Source organism: Motacilla alba, chromosome 7, assembly GCF_015832195.1.
Source record: "Motacilla alba alba isolate MOTALB_02 chromosome 7, Motacilla_alba_V1.0_pri, whole genome shotgun sequence".
Classification (NCBI taxonomy): domain Eukaryota; kingdom Metazoa; phylum Chordata; class Aves; order Passeriformes; family Motacillidae; genus Motacilla; species Motacilla alba.
The window spans coordinates 9,530,258-9,547,284 of NC_052022.1; the positions used below are offsets into that span (position 1 = coordinate 9,530,258).

At 44.3% G+C, this 17,027-nt stretch overlaps 1 protein-coding gene across 2 annotated transcripts in view; it reads left to right on the top strand.

The window, feature by feature from the left end:
* The window catches only part of SLC12A8 (solute carrier family 12 member 8), a 53,894-nt gene extending 38,064 nt beyond the window's left edge, over positions 1–15,830 (top strand). For both annotated transcript variants that reach the window (XM_038142242.1, XM_038142243.1), the window contains exons 8-14: positions 119–206; positions 3,358–3,504; positions 6,297–6,969; positions 7,819–7,916; positions 9,458–9,575; positions 11,784–11,844; positions 14,723–15,830. In XM_038142242.1, the coding sequence (XP_037998170.1) occupies positions 119–206; positions 3,358–3,504; positions 6,297–6,969; positions 7,819–7,916; positions 9,458–9,575; positions 11,784–11,844; positions 14,723–14,888 (1,351 nt within the window). In that variant the 3' untranslated portion in view covers positions 14,889–15,830. The remainder of the gene's footprint in view (positions 1–118; positions 207–3,357; positions 3,505–6,296; positions 6,970–7,818; positions 7,917–9,457; positions 9,576–11,783; positions 11,845–14,722) is intronic.
* Positions 15,831–17,027: the final 1,197 nt, after the last annotated feature.

Consider the following 17,027-nt stretch of genomic DNA (forward strand, 5'->3'; position numbering starts at 1 on the left):
CAGAGTGACAGAAGACCCAACTTGTAGGCATTTGACTGTCTCCTGGCTCTCCTAGTGGCAGAATTCTCCATGGTCTTGTCTTGCTGGGAGGAAATTGGTTTACTTTTATTGTTTGCAGGTGGTTTCTGTACATGGTCTTCGTTTTCTTGCTGGGAGCCATTTGTACCCGTCAGTCACTCCGCTATGACTTCATGATAGCAGAGAAGGTAACTTGTGGTTTTGTATAATGGGGCTTGCAGGTTGCCATCTGCCTTACTGAATGCCTGAGTTTTTCAAAAGCCTGAGGAATTTGGGTATGCATCCCTCATTAAAATTCAGGGGGATTTCCCTGTTGCAAATCCCAGTGTACAATTGATTTGAATAGCCTTGCATTCACCAGCATATCCCATAATGCCAAATCTTGGCATTATCACCCAGCAATAGCTTTAAGAGCTAAAGTATGGTAATGTGGTCTAATGATAAATGCTGTGTTTCATTCCATGTATCCTTTCTCATTGGTGAAAGCTTAGACCAAATTGAAAGCTCTGAAGAACCCCCCTGCTTATCTTGACTAAGTCAAGCGAAGCTCACATTTCCATATCTAGCGGGCTGTAATTGCAGGGCGAGCAACTGGATTATTAAACTCCAGACATTCCACAATTCCACACAGAGTATTTGCATGAGGGGGGGTTGTAGTTTAACACACAACGGACCTTACCACTACAGGCCTCTAAGAAGAGAGCAAGAGATTTTGGTGTGTGCCACTGTCTTTCTTTGGATGGGATGTGGAAAGGCTAATTTTCTGTTATTAGGTATTATCAAAGTCATGGGTTCACTGTATTTGACACTATTTTTTGTGATTCATTTGAAGTAGAGAAGTTTACATAGTTTGATCTGTAACATGGTTTTAGTCTAAAATATCAATTTGAAACTCTGGTTTTATTTCTTAACTCTAAACTTCTTCCAGTTCTAAACTTTCCACCTCATCAAATAAACTCCCAATTATCGGTAGGGCTCTGCCACTACCTGCTGAGGTAAAAAAATCCACCTCTGTTTCAGGGAAAAGAAGGAATGAACCTGCCTTCTCTAAACAACCACTTTGTTTGTCAATGACTTAATGGGCAAAAAGTGCAGTATCGAAAAGAATCAGCTTTAAATGAATCTGCTGAAGAGAAAGAGATTGTTAAAGCTGTGTTTTAACTTCTGAACCCTCAGGGGGAAAATGAAAAATCTCGTAGTAATGAATGAGAAGATATTTAATACTGTCAAATACAAAACATAAACAAGCAAACACCCCCCTCCAAAAAAGTAAATTCAATTTTCTTTCCCCTAACACGGAACAAACAAATGGTGCAATATTCATGTTTCTTCTTTGAGTTATTACAAGATGCTTTAGGTTTTAATGACTTTGGAGAGAGGAAGGGGGGAGAGATCATTACTCCTCCAAACTCTCCCTTCCTATCACAGGTGAATGAGTGCTTGGCTGCTTTTCTCTCTTACAATATTTGTTTGGCTTTTTAAACACAAAAATGAGATTCAGTAATTTCACTTCTAATGAGCTCCAACTGCCAATTCCTCGCAATGTATTCACACTCTCCGTGTTCAAAACTCCTAGCAAAACCTTTCATCAGCCTCGGTGAAAGGGACTCTTCCCCTCTAACCCTGATTTGAATGTCAAGTAGCACATTTAAATGCAAGCATTTTTGGCAGCTAAAATAATATATGATGTCTGGCACAAGTGTTTGTTTCTTCCGAGTATTTCTCGGAGCAGGGTAGGATTAGAGGAGAGGGAAGGGAGGATTCCCCACTGAGTGTCTGTCTGCTGGTCTAATGAGAGCTGGTATCTGCTCATCTTTGCCTCAGGTTCCTTCTGTCCCACAAGATACAATTCACAAGGCCAAGTGGATTTTCATGGGGAAATGTTGTGGTAGGAAGTTTGAACAGTTCTGGATCATGACATTAATTTCACTTGCCTTCCCCAAGAGAAAGCTTTTTATGGCTTTTTACCCAATCTCCTTTTTGCTGCCTGCAGATTTCTTTGACAAAAAACCAAAGTCAGATGTAGCTTGAATCATCTTTAGCCATGTAAATATTTGTAATTCCTCCTAATAAAGCACATGTCACCTGACCTCAATGGGGGCAGAAGCTGGGAGGACCTGTGTTCATTTAGACCCTCTTTTCCATGGAAGGAGGGGTGGGAGCAAATGTGGGATGCAGGGGACCTGCATTTGGTGACATCCTCTGCCACAGATATTTGTCTGCACCTCCAGCACTCACTTCAGAGGAGTATGGGCATGTTGGATTTGGACCAAAATGTGAGGTTTTTCTCTCTGCCTGGCCTTTCTGCTGGAGTTACCCCTATGCCTTGCCATTCTCCTTGCCTGGCTGCTGGCTGTAAGACCTCTGTGGTCTTGCAGGACTTGGGGGTGCCTCAGGTGACCCTAGACCTTGTTTCCTTTATTTTTTCTGTCCAGGTCCTTACACTGCAGTGCCAGGAACACTCCTATTTCAAAGCTTTCTTGCACAATGTTTATATTGTGGGGTTTTGTGTATTTGGGTGGGGTTTTTTAGATATACTCTGTGCTTGCAGCTCTTGACAGTGAGGACCTGCTTAGGGGGACCCCAGTTCTCACTTCTGTCTGACAGACCAGGAGCTGTCCTTCCTTTCCCTCCACACCTGCAGGAGATGCTCCCAGCTTGAAAGGGTGCTTCAAAAATCAGTTCTAAACCCAGTTCTAAAACCACTTTTGTTAGCACTATGGCTTTAAATTTTTTCTTTTTAATGTTTCATGCCGGCCAAAGGAAATTCTTTTCTCATTGAAGACAGGAAAATAAGGTCATTGTATTACATCCTTTGGAGCGTGTTTTTTGAGATGCCATTTACTTAAGTGGCAATTTTGATTTGGCTTTACTGTGGGTTTTCCTTCAGTATTGGTTTTCCCCTCTGAGACACAGGGGTTTGTCTTCCTGTTTTGGATGGTGGGAAGCCTGGGCAGCTTTTCCTGTATGATGTGCTCTGTATATAAGTGATCTTGCCTGAAATAAACTCACTTCCAGTTACTTAAGGGGAATCTAATAGCTGCTGCTTTGCTGCAGTTGCTCCAAGTGGCAAAGAATTCCTTGGATATGAGCTTGTAAAATGGTTCTGTCGGTACAGGATGTTCAGTATTAAATTACTTTTATGGGATAATTTTCCTGTATTAATTGCTTGTACCTTATACCACAGACCAATTAAATTGCTGCTTTCCCAGGGCTTGCTCTGTTCATTTAACAACATTAGAAAATATATGTGATCTGTTAAAACACATGTATTTAAGACTGCTTGGGTGTCTTTAAGGCATAACAGGATGAACTTTGCATTCCCTCTGTTTCCTCCAGGTATCCTTGGTGGGGTTTTTGTTTTTGCTAGGGCTGTACATCTCATCCCTGGCCTCCTGCATGGGAGGGCTGTATGGAGCACCCCGGATCCTGCAGTGCATCGCCCAGGAAAATGTGATCCCCATGCTCGCCTTCCTTGGACGTGGGGTGAGTCATCCTTTCATCAGGATTGCTGTCAAACCTTCACCTGAACTTCAGAAGCCAAGATTTCTACGTGTCTGTGAAGTGAGATGGGGGATGCTTGAAATGTGAGGAGGGGAAAGCTCAGGATCTGGTATCCCATGCATAGGCAGAGAAGCCAGGAAAAGGGTGGTTTTATGAAATAAACCAAGCATCCAATTGTCTGTGGTCCTTTCCCTGCCTGTCCCTGTGTGCACTGCCTCTGCTCCGAGCCCTCCCATGGAGTTTGGCACTGTGCAGTGCTGGCACCTCGCTCACCCGCCCGTGTGCCCTAGCCTGGAGCTCTGCGTCCTGCCCCCCTGCACACACAGCCCTGCCTGGGGCCTGTCCCCTCCCCCTGACCCACTTCTTCAAGATGTGCCCAGCAGGACAGGCATTTATGATATAACTTTGCCTGTGGGGCTTTCTTTGCAAGCACTTTATCTGAGTCGGTGCTGATCCCGGCCATGACCGAAGGAAGGGCCTCCCTCTCCTCTGCCCTCCTGTCCAGGGCAGAAGCCTGAAGCTTTTGTCCCAGCTCTTGGTGAAATAGATGGTAACTGTCTCTAGCTTTTATCTGTTCTCTTTCTTATTTTTCTTTCCTGTGCATTTTCTTTGGTCTGTCCCCATCCTCTGTGGTAAGCTCAGAGCTGAGTGCGTGACCAGCTGTGAAGCTATGGATTCAGTGAGAAGAGGACACTTCTTTGGAAGATAAGGTGCCTTCAGGACACTATTATATAAAAACAAAGAATGGATTTGAAAGGTTAAATTAGGGGTCTTCTAAGCTTTAGATATGCATCGAAACAAAGTCTTGCTTGGAATATGACAAGAAGCTTTTTCCTTGCTTCACGAGTAGTCTTTATGCATGAGTCATTCTACTGATATCAGTCACCAAGGACTCTGTAGTCTTGGACTACATATCCATAAATGATTTTGCCTTTTTTCTGAATAGTGAGAAAAGAATTCCATCACTCTCAATAATCTGCATTACCTAATTGTCTGTACAGAGTGTCTGGAAAAAGCCTTATGATGCTTTACTCATTCAGAGTGGCTTAAAAATACAAATATTTTTCAGTGTTGATATTTATGACTGTTTAAAAATATTTAAATATTTTATAAATATAATCATTTTCTCTCTGCTGTTTTATGTTTCTCAAAGCAGTTTTCTAAACTAAAAATTATGATAATAGCAAAAATAATAGTAATAATTGCAGGGAAATCAGGAACAGTAACGACTGCAAGAACTGCCAGCTCCTGAAGAAAGTTTTCAGGTGATAAGCTGTTCTCTACTTGGCAACCCTTGTGAAATTCTCGGTGGTTTAGCAAAGTTGATTCCTTCTCTTCTCTGGCAGGTTTCTGTCTTTCTGTCAGATTTTCTGCTCTGAACTCCGAGTGCCATGATGGAAGAGCTCAAAAAGAGGTGAAAAATCAAAGGCAGATCAGTCTTCCCCCTGCCTTCTCTCCACCACCTTAGGAATTGTTTGGATTTGGTTTATGGAGAGAAAATACATTTAATTTGTCCTTACCAATCTACTCCACATCAGTTCTTCTTTTTCATGGTTGAAGAAGGTGGTGTGGTCACCATAACCCCAGCTGACGGGAAGGACACAAATGTTTTCTGTGGAGTTAAATCCAAGCCAGATGCATCCTGAGATCCTCCCATCTGTTCCCCATCTCAGTACCTCTTTCTGATACTGAAGATGCTTTCTGAGATTGGTGTTCCTTTGTCCCTGAGATGTTTTTTTGTTCATTCTGAAAATATGTAATGGTCCAGAACTTGTCCCCTTTTCTATTTAATAAATAAGAGTGGAGGAAACAGAAATAGTTTCCATTTGAGCAGCATGTTTATTAAAGAAGTAAATGCAGTTAAGTGAAAACTTAAGATATCTTGTAAGATATTTTAAAGCAAAGTCTTTACACAGCTTGCACAGGCTTGTCAGGTGGCAAAATGGCAAGATGGTGCCTGGTCCAAGGAAGGGTATGTTAGACCTGGGATTAAAGTTCATGAGCTGAAGGCTCAGGTATTCCCACTCCCAATGCCCTTTGTTTTGTGCCTCTTTTCCTTCTCCTTTCCCTGCCTTCGCCCAGTCCCAAAGGACAGGAGCAGGCAATGTTTCTCCTGCCCTCCTTACACATGCCTGGGGTTACTGGGGCTGGCTGCCACCCCCAGCCTGCCCACCTGCCCAGCCTCAGTGCTGCTTTCCACCTGCTGCTGGGGTGGATGGAAGGAGGGAAGCCCCACCTGCAGAGGCTCAGCAGACCACAGGTTCAGCTTGGCTGGCTGTCAGGGCAGGCCAGAAGCTGCTGATGTGCAGGTGGAACTGCTTCATGCAGAGCTTTTCCAAGGGCAGCGTGAGGGAGCCTTTTGGGGAGGCAGTGATGGAGAGTCCTGTAGAATAATGAGATGAACAGTTAACTCTAATTAACACATTTTATTGCCAGACTTCCCATAAGCCCCACAAATCTCTCGGAAGGTTTATTGGTGCTTTAATGACATTGTTTTACCATGGAGATATGAGTGAGAGTGGATGAATTTACCAAAGACAAAGCTTGAATAAAGTTTAGGGATGAAGTGGGAACTCCACAGCTTTTGGCTTCCAGTCTGTTCTTTAATTTATTAGGCCTGTGAGCCTCTGTTTGCACATGCATGTATTTCATGACCAGGGGGGTACTGCAGACAGCCCAGGTAACCACATAGAGCTGCTGAGCAAGTGGGGAATCCTCATGGCGAGGTTCACGGTTATTAATTTAAACATAATTTTGTTTTATTTATGAACTAGAAAGGCCCCAACAAGACTCCAGTGGCTGCAATTTGCTTAACAAGTCTCATCACCATGGCTTTTGTATTCATTGGGCAAGTGAATGTTCTTGCTCCCATAGTCACCATCAACTTCATGCTGACATATATTGCTGTGGACTATTCCTATTTCTCACTATCCTTGAGCTACAACATTCAGCAGAAACCTGAAGAGACCCAGATGGGAACTGCTAGACCTGCTCACTCTTCCCAGCCTTTAATTTTCAACAAGCCCCCTAGCCGTGCAGCAGATGGAGTAATACAAAGCAGATCAAATGGCACCTTGCTGGAATTCAAAAAAGACATGGACCAGCTTTTTAAACCATTTTTTAGTGAGCCAAGTACTTGCAAAAGAGAAGGAGCTGAGAAATTAACCCAAAAGGGCAAGCGAAAGAAGGCGAAGAGGCCAGCCAAGCAGACATTACAAGACAGCTTTCTCCTGGATCTCCATCATGATGCTCCCCTGGCTCAGAACAGTTGGGATGAGACCACGGAGCCCCACGTGAGGCAGCAGGACATGGATGAGCAGGGCAATCAGTGGGATGCAGGTCTGGGCTCATCATCCTCTATGGATGCCCAGCACATACCCAGGAGGCTGGAGCAGAGGGAACAGCCCTGCAGTGAAGTGATCATGCTCCCTAGCCCAAGGGGAGAAGGTAAGGGCTGTAGGAAGATGGACACCTCCCTGTTCAGAGGAAATTGTTTATAACCTTGGTCCTCCCAGTGCTTTCCTGAAGGCAGGCATGAAACGAGCTTTATATGGGGCTGTCATTCAGTGATTCATGGCAATAATATCATTTATTCCAGGTGAGGGTAGAGTTCATTGCAATGCATCACAGGAGAAGTTCCAATGCAATTTCCTACAGAAGATTAATCACAGGAAAGCAGGCAGGACTAAATTTAGTGTTGGGTTGTTTACGATGTACTCATAATTCTTCACAGGCATGCTGAATGCTGTACATTAAAAAGGGTTTAGGTGCATCTTGGGATTTACTTCATCCTGGTGTGGGGTAGGATGGTTAGAGCTGTGTGACTCTCTAAAACTAAGGCTATCTTAATGTAGTGGTCCCCACAATACAGGTACAATCTGCAACTCAGCATCCATAGGTGAAGATCTAAAATTTGTTGGTGATGTGGGTATTTGATACAGCACATGTGCAAGGAGTTTGTCATTCCCAGTGCTGTAGTGTTTCATCAGCATTAGTCAGTTAAGCTTCCTAAACCCCTCTGAGGGAGGAAAGTATTATTTTTCTTATTTCACAGATTGTGAAACTGAGGCAGAGATAGACAGATGCAGCCTTCAAATGGACTTAGTAGCAGAGCTGGCAACTTTTTGGTTTTTTCCTTGCACTTTTCAGTTTTCATTTTGGAGGTTTTGGTTTAACTCTGTCATACCCAGCTGTCAGCTAGAATTTTTGCTTTGGTTCCTGGAATCTGGTAATGTAAAGTAGAGAAAAAGACCCTCACATTATAGCATCTTTCTAATTTTTTTTCATTTTCTTTAGAATCATCTATAAGGCAACAAAATCCAGAACTGGGAATTCAGCAAATGCCAGAAACCTTCTACTCCAGATTTTTCAGTCCCTGGATTTCCTTTGCTGGTGTAAGTAATTTTCTTTTATTATGAGTGGTGTTTTGTGATAGTAGAAAACAGAAGGACATTCATCACATACTGCAGTGTAAGTACTCCAGTACCTTAAATAATGGCTTTTGATTCTCGTATTCCAGGTCAGCTGAACTAAATACTCAAGCTACCATGCATCCAGCAGTTCAGGGAAAGCCCAATGGCATATCAAATTAAATAAAAACAGAAAAAAACCAAACAAACAAACAAGCTCCAACCCAACTCAAAAGTACAAATTAAAAGTCTGGAGTCTTAGGACTTTAAAGATGCATGGATGCATGGGGGAAAAAAAAATCAGTGTCCCTCTTGTGTGTGCCAATCTGCTTTTTCTTGCTGTGTAATGAACTGAGACACCATCTTCAAAGCTGTGTTGCTTTTATTAATGGGCCAGTTTCTGCAAGCTTGGGGTGGGGTTTCATTAGTGATGACTTCCTGAAACCAGCAGCCCAGCTATGAAATTCCATCCTTTGAGGGGGGAAAGGAGAGCATTCCTATAGCAAGTTACTTTAAATAGTTTTAAAATAGCTTCTGCCTCAAGTTGCTGAGAAGTTTAAGACACTTAAATTTATCTTGGGAAGACAGATTATTGGGCAGATGACAAGGAAAGGGTCAGATATGCATAATGAATGAGCCATATGGCTTTGCTGCATGGATGAGGATTTCATAGCTGTGCATAAAATGTAACAAACCCACTCAAACAACACAACAAACCCTGTTAGTTTAATCCTCAGATGGAGCTGGACACCTGCTTTTCAAATTCGCCACTGCTGCTGCCAGCAGCAAGCTCCTGGTCAGGGGTCCCACTGGGCTGCAGCACCAGGGGTGGGCTGGGAGTGGTGGCCCCTCTTTAGGATGGCATCTTTAGGAGGTTGTGTGCTGATGCCATCTCTGGGCTTGTATCTATTGTGGCTCCCAAGTGCATGTCAGGGCAGAGCCATCAGCTCTCTCCCTTTGCAGGGGAATTTGCTTATGGAGATGATGGATGTGCTCATTAAAGCAAGCTTGGTTTCCTGTCAATAAGCAGGCTTGGGTGGAGGTTGCAACAGAGCTGGGATGGGATTGACAATGCAAAATAAAATCACAAGAGCAAAAATTGGATGTATTTACTTATCCTGACTCCTCTCCCCTCTGCCCTCGCTCTTTGAGCTTCACTTGTGTCAGTTGGGACCATTTTAGATCCTTCTTTGTGTGCTGCCCCATGCTGTTCCAAACATCTCCCATGGAGATGGTACCTCTGCCCCTGTTTGTATGCAGCTTGAGCCAAACCTCCTCCTGAGCTGACAAGCCTATGGATACTTCCCTTGGAGAAGCCCAGGCAGAGACCCACACTGCCTCTGGGAGTCAGGGTAGCTCACTGGAGCTACCTCCATGCTGCTGAAGGTGACACTGTTAGCCTGTGCTCTCCGTCCTTTTAAGAGACCAAAAAAAGCTCCCTGTAACATGGAAACCTGAGCTTTGACTGTCCACATGGTCTTACCTCCCAGACTCTGGGGTAACCCCAAACCATGTCTTTCCAACAGGCAATCATGTCCCTCATCATAATGTTTGTCATTCAGTGGATCTACACCCTGGTCAGCCTGGGAGCAGCAGTTATCCTGTATTTCTACATTGGCCAAGTCAGCCCAGGACTCCCTCTTGGTAAGATTTTTTCCTCTGTATTATTAAAACTGCTTAAAAATTCATTAAACTTTAATTTAACTTAATTAGGAATTGAGACTCTTGTGTTTAATACGTGGGTGACACAGTGAACGATGACAATTTGTTTCATTACATTTTCTCTCTGAGTCTTTAATTTTCTGTTAGATTCTAACTGTAACTAGCATTGATGTGATGGTTTGAACATGGTGCTTGTTGCTTTATTATATCGTGCTTCCAATGGCAAAACCAGATACTAAGATTTGATAGGGGTGGCATTTTGCAAATGTATCCCAGCAATGACAAAAATCTGCTGTAAATAAGTTTTATTAAACCAAATCAATCTAAACCCACCTGAGAGAAGTTTAAGGAAAATAGGAATTTTGATGAGTGTCTCATCAAATCTCAGCATTCATAACTGTGGAACAAGAGAGCCTTTTGATTCCAGAGCTAAACACGCTAAATAGGTTGGGAACATAATCTGGGAAAACACTTTAAGGCAGAGAGCATTAGAAAGATCTGTGCACATGATCGGCTTAAACAAGTTCAAAACTAAACAGGGAAGCACATTCAGCAAGCAGCTCATGAGAGCCCACAGCTCCTTGGCAAGGCCAGTGGAGGGGGTTTGCAGTGCTCTGTGTCTCTGAAGGGACATGGTGTGGGCATCCTCTCCTGCTCACGAGTGTATCCATCCATCCATCCATCCATCCATCCATCCATCCATCCATCCATCCATCCATCCATCCACCCACAGGTGTCCATCCATAGACAGGTGTGTGAGGTGCATAGCTGAGTGCATGCCTGGGTATGCAGTTTTTTGTCCAGGATGATAAAAGTCAAGAGCCTGAGTTCCTATGCAATATGTGCAGAAATAGCTACCTGGGTTTATTTAGGTGAAAGATTATTAGACAGTAGGTAAATATGTACTAGATTTCAGAAACGCACATGATGAGAAACCAAAAACTAATCATCACCTTCCAAACATTGCTCAACTGCTCTTTTTCTACTCTTGAGTGACTTCCTTTCTATGTATCTGTAGGGGATAGTAGAAAAGAGCTGAGATTGTGGATACTAGTTGCTAATTTGTATCTTTTGAAATATATATAAGTTTTAATCAAGTTCTTTATGGCCCCCAGATATCAAACAAAACAGAAATAATGTTTTCAGGTGTTGGAGTATTTTTTGCCTTTGTATACTCACTGTATTATATCTCTGTAATCTGCTTTTGAAATACTTCTGTCAGTGTGTAGAGGGTTTTGGAAGCTGATCTGAGAAATAGTAGCACGATTAGACTTTTTTTTTTCTTGGTTTCTTTTGCACGTGCATTCTCATGCATACAGTAAAACAATGCATGGTATTGAAAATGTTAGAAGTGAATGCTCAAAATTCAGCCTAATTTCTACTTTGCTGTGAGGGAATGTTATTTTGTGGTCACAAGGCTCTGATGATCTGTGAGTTTGTTCTTCAAAGGATCAAGCAGCCCTTCTGTCTGGAAAGGCTGGGAGACACTGGCCTGAGGAAAGCCCTGGATAAGGGGCTAGATGAAGACCTTGGGAGGAGAAATGCCCTGTGGTTGACACATCCCTTCTCTCTCTTCCTCCCCAGCTGCCTAAGCTAAATCCAGCAGGCACTGACAGGGCTTGGCTCTCCCTGTCCCTTGCCATAAACTTCTGCTGCTGCTTTTGCTTCCAGCTCTGGCACTTCCCTGCCCCTGCAGGAACCCAGTGCAGGAAACTAACTCTACTGAGAAATCAGAAAAGAAATCAGTGTTGGTGTGATAAGCTAAGCCAGCTCTCTTTGGGGTCAGGCAAGAGGAAATGAATGGTGAGACCACAGCCACCCTGGCTGAGGTTGGCTGAATGGCTCCTCCTGTCTCCCCATCCCTGCAGTGGGGATTTTTGCAGTCCAGGGAGTGAAAGGCACTGTGGTGGGTGTCTGTGCTTTGCTCAAGCTTTACTGGGGTTTAACAAGCTCTCGGGCTGGGAACACATAGCTGTTCTCCATAGGAAATTTGGGCTCATACCTGGACAGTTGTTTAAAAGCCACAGCATGTAGGAAGACTGCAGGAATGTTCTCACTATCACAAAATCTTTGGGTACTGCAAGCTAATAACAAGTGTGCTGGTTTGAGATTTTATGCAAAAATTCAGTGGTGTAATGCTATTATGAGAAAATTAGCAGCATACTGACTTCTTGTGCCTTTTCTCCATAGGAGCAGCAGCAAATTTCAGTTTCTTTGGATGGATTAAGTCGGTTTTGATCTCTTCATGCAGGTTGGTACCAGTCACTTGGCAGTGACCAACCCACCGCTCGTTGTTCCCGTGACCCACTAATGAGCACAGAGAGGGCTGGAAGAATTGACTTGCTTTTTACCCTAAGCAGTCTTTCTGCCTCTTCTTGCATACTCAGGGTTATTCTTGCTTAATTGTAAAAAAGGGCTGCTTGCTCCCATTAGCCTGGCATATGTTGGCTGTGTATGTGGGGAAGCAGGAGTCTCCCCTGCTTTGTGTGTGGGAGTGTTGGCTGATAACTGTATCTTGGTGCCTGCAGCTTTATCTTACCCCAAAGGTCTGTGCTCAAAATCTATGGCTCGGGTTGAACTGGAAAATCTGCAAAGAAATGAGAAATTGGAGACTCCTTCTCTTCCACCCATCATTCACTGAAAGCAAATTCCTCTGGTAGTGGTGGAGCAGCTGTGGTCAAGTTTCAGAGAGGAAATCTGGGGCGAGGGAGCTGCAATAACTTTGGGACAAATATGATAATCAGGGTCTTTGGTGAAGGAACCATTCCGTATTGAGTTTGCATGGGACTGCAGTAGCATTGTCTTTGGATTTTGGTTACCAGAAGACCTTGAGGGGTTTTTTTTGGTTGGTTATTAACTAGTTTTGTTAAACTTATTTGATGCTATTAATTATTAATTCCATCACGTTGGGTTTCCTGTAGCAGCTGATGAGCACCTCTGCCTCTGAGCAGTGGGCTTTGTGTTTCCCAGTCTGTTGGGTTTCTTTTTTGTTGGGGTGAGTGAACGCCATAGTGAGGACTGTGCAACACGAGCTGCCATGCATTCTATGTGCCAATTTTCCTTCAAAATAAATGAAAGTTCAGGTATTTAAGCACATTGGTCTGTCTTGCCAGGTCCTGTCTCTGCCCACAGTTCCTATAACATGACCACAAGCTTTTGGTGAGCAGAGGTGGTTGGGGAGAGAAGCCAGGGGTGAGGGATCTCTCTGAGGTCCCTTGGTAGGCCTTAGACATAACAGCACTTAATTCTTATGGAATTGTGATGCCTTTGCATCTTCTCAACAGGTAAAGGGTTGAAATTTGAAGAGTGGGGGATTCAGGCTCTGTAATTGGCATTTGGTGATGGTAATCCAAGTATAGCAAACTTGAGAGTTCACCGCTCTGAGAGGCCCCACTCAGAGGGAGATGCTGTTCTCAGCCCACTGTGGGCCAGGAGAGCTCGAAGGGTCTCACTTTGGACTGCTGCTTACACTGCAGCAAGAGAGTTGGCTTTGGTCATAGTAATTTTCCATCCTGGCCACAATTTTTGTCAGTAAGTTTCTTTGAATGCTCTACAACAAAAAGGTTGTTCCACTTGGGTTGTTACTCATGCAAGAAAAATAACTTTCCAAAGATATTCATTAAAAACCAGGAGCTGTCAGCATAGTTCCCTGGAGCAGACAGTGTTTCTGATAAGCTCAGGAGGAGCTGAGCCCAGCTGCTGGTCAAGGCTGAGGCCTAACAAGCATTTCTGAGATCATAGTGCAGCCCGAGGGGCAGGGGGATGCACCACCACAGATGTTTTCTGCATATTCATTCTGAGTGAGGGATTGTCCCCTACCCCCTTGCACAGTATCTGCTGGACTGGTGACATGAGCCCAAGCCAAGGGTGAGGAGTTAAGACTGGGAAGAGAGTAAGTGGGGCCATGCTGAAACGCTGCCAGAATTATTCATGGCACAGTGAGCCAGACCCTGCTGCTTCATACCCCGGGCAAATTTGTGGCTGGTCATGTCAGCTCGGTGCCTCTGTGTTGACAGAACAGCATTTGCCTCCCAGTTGTCCTCTGGTGCATCTCAGTCGTGTCTCCTGCCCGTTGGCAGAAATCCCTGTGGGAGTCTGCTTGAGGTGTGGGGCTTCATGGAGAATGACCACATGGGGAAAGGAGAAACTATCCCTGCCTCTCGTGTGGAGAGGTGCTGTTGTCAAAGGGGGATTTTATCTTTGGGTTACCAGACCAACAAAGTCCTTGGTTCTTTGGTCAGTGCAATCGATGAGCAAAGACCCTGCCAAGAAAGGCTGAGAGGAGATCTGGTGAGTGCCCAAGGTAGAAAATGATCCCGGTTTTCTCCTCTCAAAGAGGAGAATGTCTGGATCAGCCAGCCAGCTTGATCACCTTATCCTAGTGCCAAGGCTCCTGCTCTTACTGGCACAAAGACACCTTGGGCTCTGCTTGGGAGTCAGGTCATTTTGAAGCCCATCTATGTTGTGCTGGAAAAAATTGCATTGAAGTAATTTAGAGGTTTTTTCTGAGCCCTGTTTTCCTGAAATCCAGTGAAGATATTTTAATGAATTGGAGAAAAAGAATAAATCCCATTAAACTGCAAGGGAGTTGGAGGCAGCCAAGGGTTCTTGACACCTCTAAGGCTCTTAGGTGCTTGATGAGGTCTTAGTCAGTGCTATATTTGTCTTACAGATTTGATTTAAAAATGCCAATAAGGTTTTCTTAAAATCAGCTTCTGGGATGAAGGGATTGCAGGAAAATCTCCTGTTTTATTTAAAAGTTGAAAAAATTATTACAATTTTTTTATTGCTTAGGAAACCATAAAAAGGATATTTTTCATTAGAAATGGTTTGTGCTCCTTCTTCTCTTGCTTGGTGTGGAAGGTGTTGACATAGCCAATATCCAAAGAGGAAACCTACTTGTTACAAAAATGTTTATTTTGCAGTGTATATTTGGGGAAAGGGAGAACATTTTTTTTTTGTGCCTTCTAAAAAAAGAGCTCTCAGGTTAACTCTGTGCCTCCAAGGGGCACCAAGAAGGATTTAGCCTCTTCTGGAATCACCCTGCCTTGCTGGCACAGCTGAGAGCACGGCTGGTAATGGATAACAAACAAGGGGTGATGCAGGCACCTCTGCTTCTCTGTTTGCAGGAGAAGGCCAACTCCCAAGGAGCAGATTGTGGTGACACCATCCTTTGCCACAGTTGGCATGGAGACCAGGCAGCTCACGGAGGAGAACGCAGACTTCGCCTCACGGGACCGCTACCACCAGTCCTCGCTCATCAGCAGAGAGGAATTTGGGAGCCAGTTCCAGTGAAGGACACACAAACACAAAAAAAAAAAAAAAATCAATCCATTACTTCAAAAAGCATTTAGAAGTGCTAATGGCTGCCACGGGTGCCTTTTGAAATACTTGAATGTACGCACAAAGGATGTGAATAGCTATTTATGTATTTGAGGCTTGTTTGTTTATGCAAACTACAGCATTGCTGGGCTTCAAACCTTACCCAAACTGAGGGGAGAAAATGGAAATGAAAGAGCCAGTCCAGGGAAGTGATGAGTTACTGAAGACAGTATAACCCTTTTAAGGAATTCAATTATAAGCCCTACTGAGCTCTAAAAATGGTTGCTGCTCTAAAAGCTTACAACACCCCATTTCAGATGTCCTCTGGGTGACTGGGGACACTCTGCCTGGGAGCAGTGACGTTGACAGCAGGAGCTGGTGCCCCACTCCCAGCTGTGCCACGGATGGATGCGACCTTCCAGGTCAATTCACTTCTCCTCTAGGCATGAATTTCCCTGCTTGTAATACAGTAATTTTCTACCTCAGCATTTCAATTACCAAGGTCTTAGAAAGTATTTTAAGACATTAGACAATAGGCCAGAATCAGTGGCAAGTACAAGAAGATTATGAAGTATATTCACAACTGAAATCGCACATTTAAATGCAGGATAATGACCTCTTCTGTAAAACTGTGAAATTATGTCTTAGAAGCTGTTCGTAGTTATTTCCCACATCCTTTCTGATGTGAGAGCTGAGACCTGATGAAATAGCTGGGCCCACTTAAAGCATCTCCTGGCTGAAGGGACAGATGGTTCAGAATTGCTTTAGCAAAATAAGTTTACCCCCAGCACCACACATCAGTTCTGATATTATGAGGAGGGGGAAATCACTGCCTTTCACTTTGTTTCACCTCTGATAATTTCAGCCTTTAGATTATTTATTTCTCCTTCTGTGCAATAAAATCCTGAGACACCAGGAACTCCTCTCCATCCTTTCTGTCGGCACTCTCAATGCCTTTGAGCACCATCCCACTTGCCAGAGCTAAGTGCCCTGATGTTGCTGGGTGGGTGGGGGGGGGTCTCATCCCATGGCCTGGCCAGCTGCAGCTTTGGCTCTTTCCATTTTCTTACAGAGGGAGGCACAGGAGGCTTTCTGCTGACATGGAGAAAAGAGCCACCTTGGCGCACTGCAGAAAGTGTATTCATTTTTCAAGGTTGCAGGTCTTTGACTAAGTACTTTTAACTTTAATTATCTCAATAGAGGTAAGAGGAAAGTTGTGTTTGTGTGACCTGCTCTGACCCACCTCAAATCAGTCACTCAGTGTTGGAAACACCTTTCCAGGATTCCTTCCTGCCTGCTTCTTGCTGTTGGTTTCCAAAGAGTCTGAATTTGCTGTGTGGATTTTGGGTCCATGTTGAAGCTTCTCCTGAGGCCAGTGGCTCCAGAGAGCCCTCCCTGTGCTTGTAGCATCCTTAACTCTGGCAGATACCCATGTTGTGCCAACTTCAACACTCCTTGGTGCTGCCCCACTGCTGGCAAGCTGCTTGGTTCTGTGTTACAGTTTCATACCTGACCATAATGCCATTACTGTAAAATCTTGTATTTCAGAGTCCAGTCACATGTGTGTGTGGTCCCTTTCCTCCTGAGTCAAGGATTGCTCAGCCCCACATTTCTCTGTAACTTGAACAAAAGAAAACCCCAGAGCATGGCATGAAGAGATTAATAGGCAGAAATTCCTAGGTAGCTCCTTTGTTGGCTACTAAACAATTTAATTCCCTTCTTAAAATAAGACATGAGTTAGGAGATCCAGAGAGGGAGGGTGGGGAAGGTCCTTGGCTGTGTATCTTGCTTGCTGAGGAGTTGCACTGGTTGAAATCAGATGATCTGGGGGAGAGTGTTTGCCTCATCAACACTGTGGCCCCTGCTTGTCCCCAAAACTGGGATGTGATGGGCCCTTGGTCTAGCAGTATTTGGAGGAGGTCCCACAGCTTTGCTTTCAGCTAAGTGTGCAGCAGCTGTCCCTTTCTCCTGCCACCACCATCCAGCAGCCCTTTGCACCTAAGCGTCCTCTGGAAACATTCTGCTTGTGTTTGTGTGCTGGTCCAGCCTTTGCTGGCTGCCAGGGAAAGGCACCGTGCTGTGCCATGCAGGGGCCTGGGGAGTGGACACCTG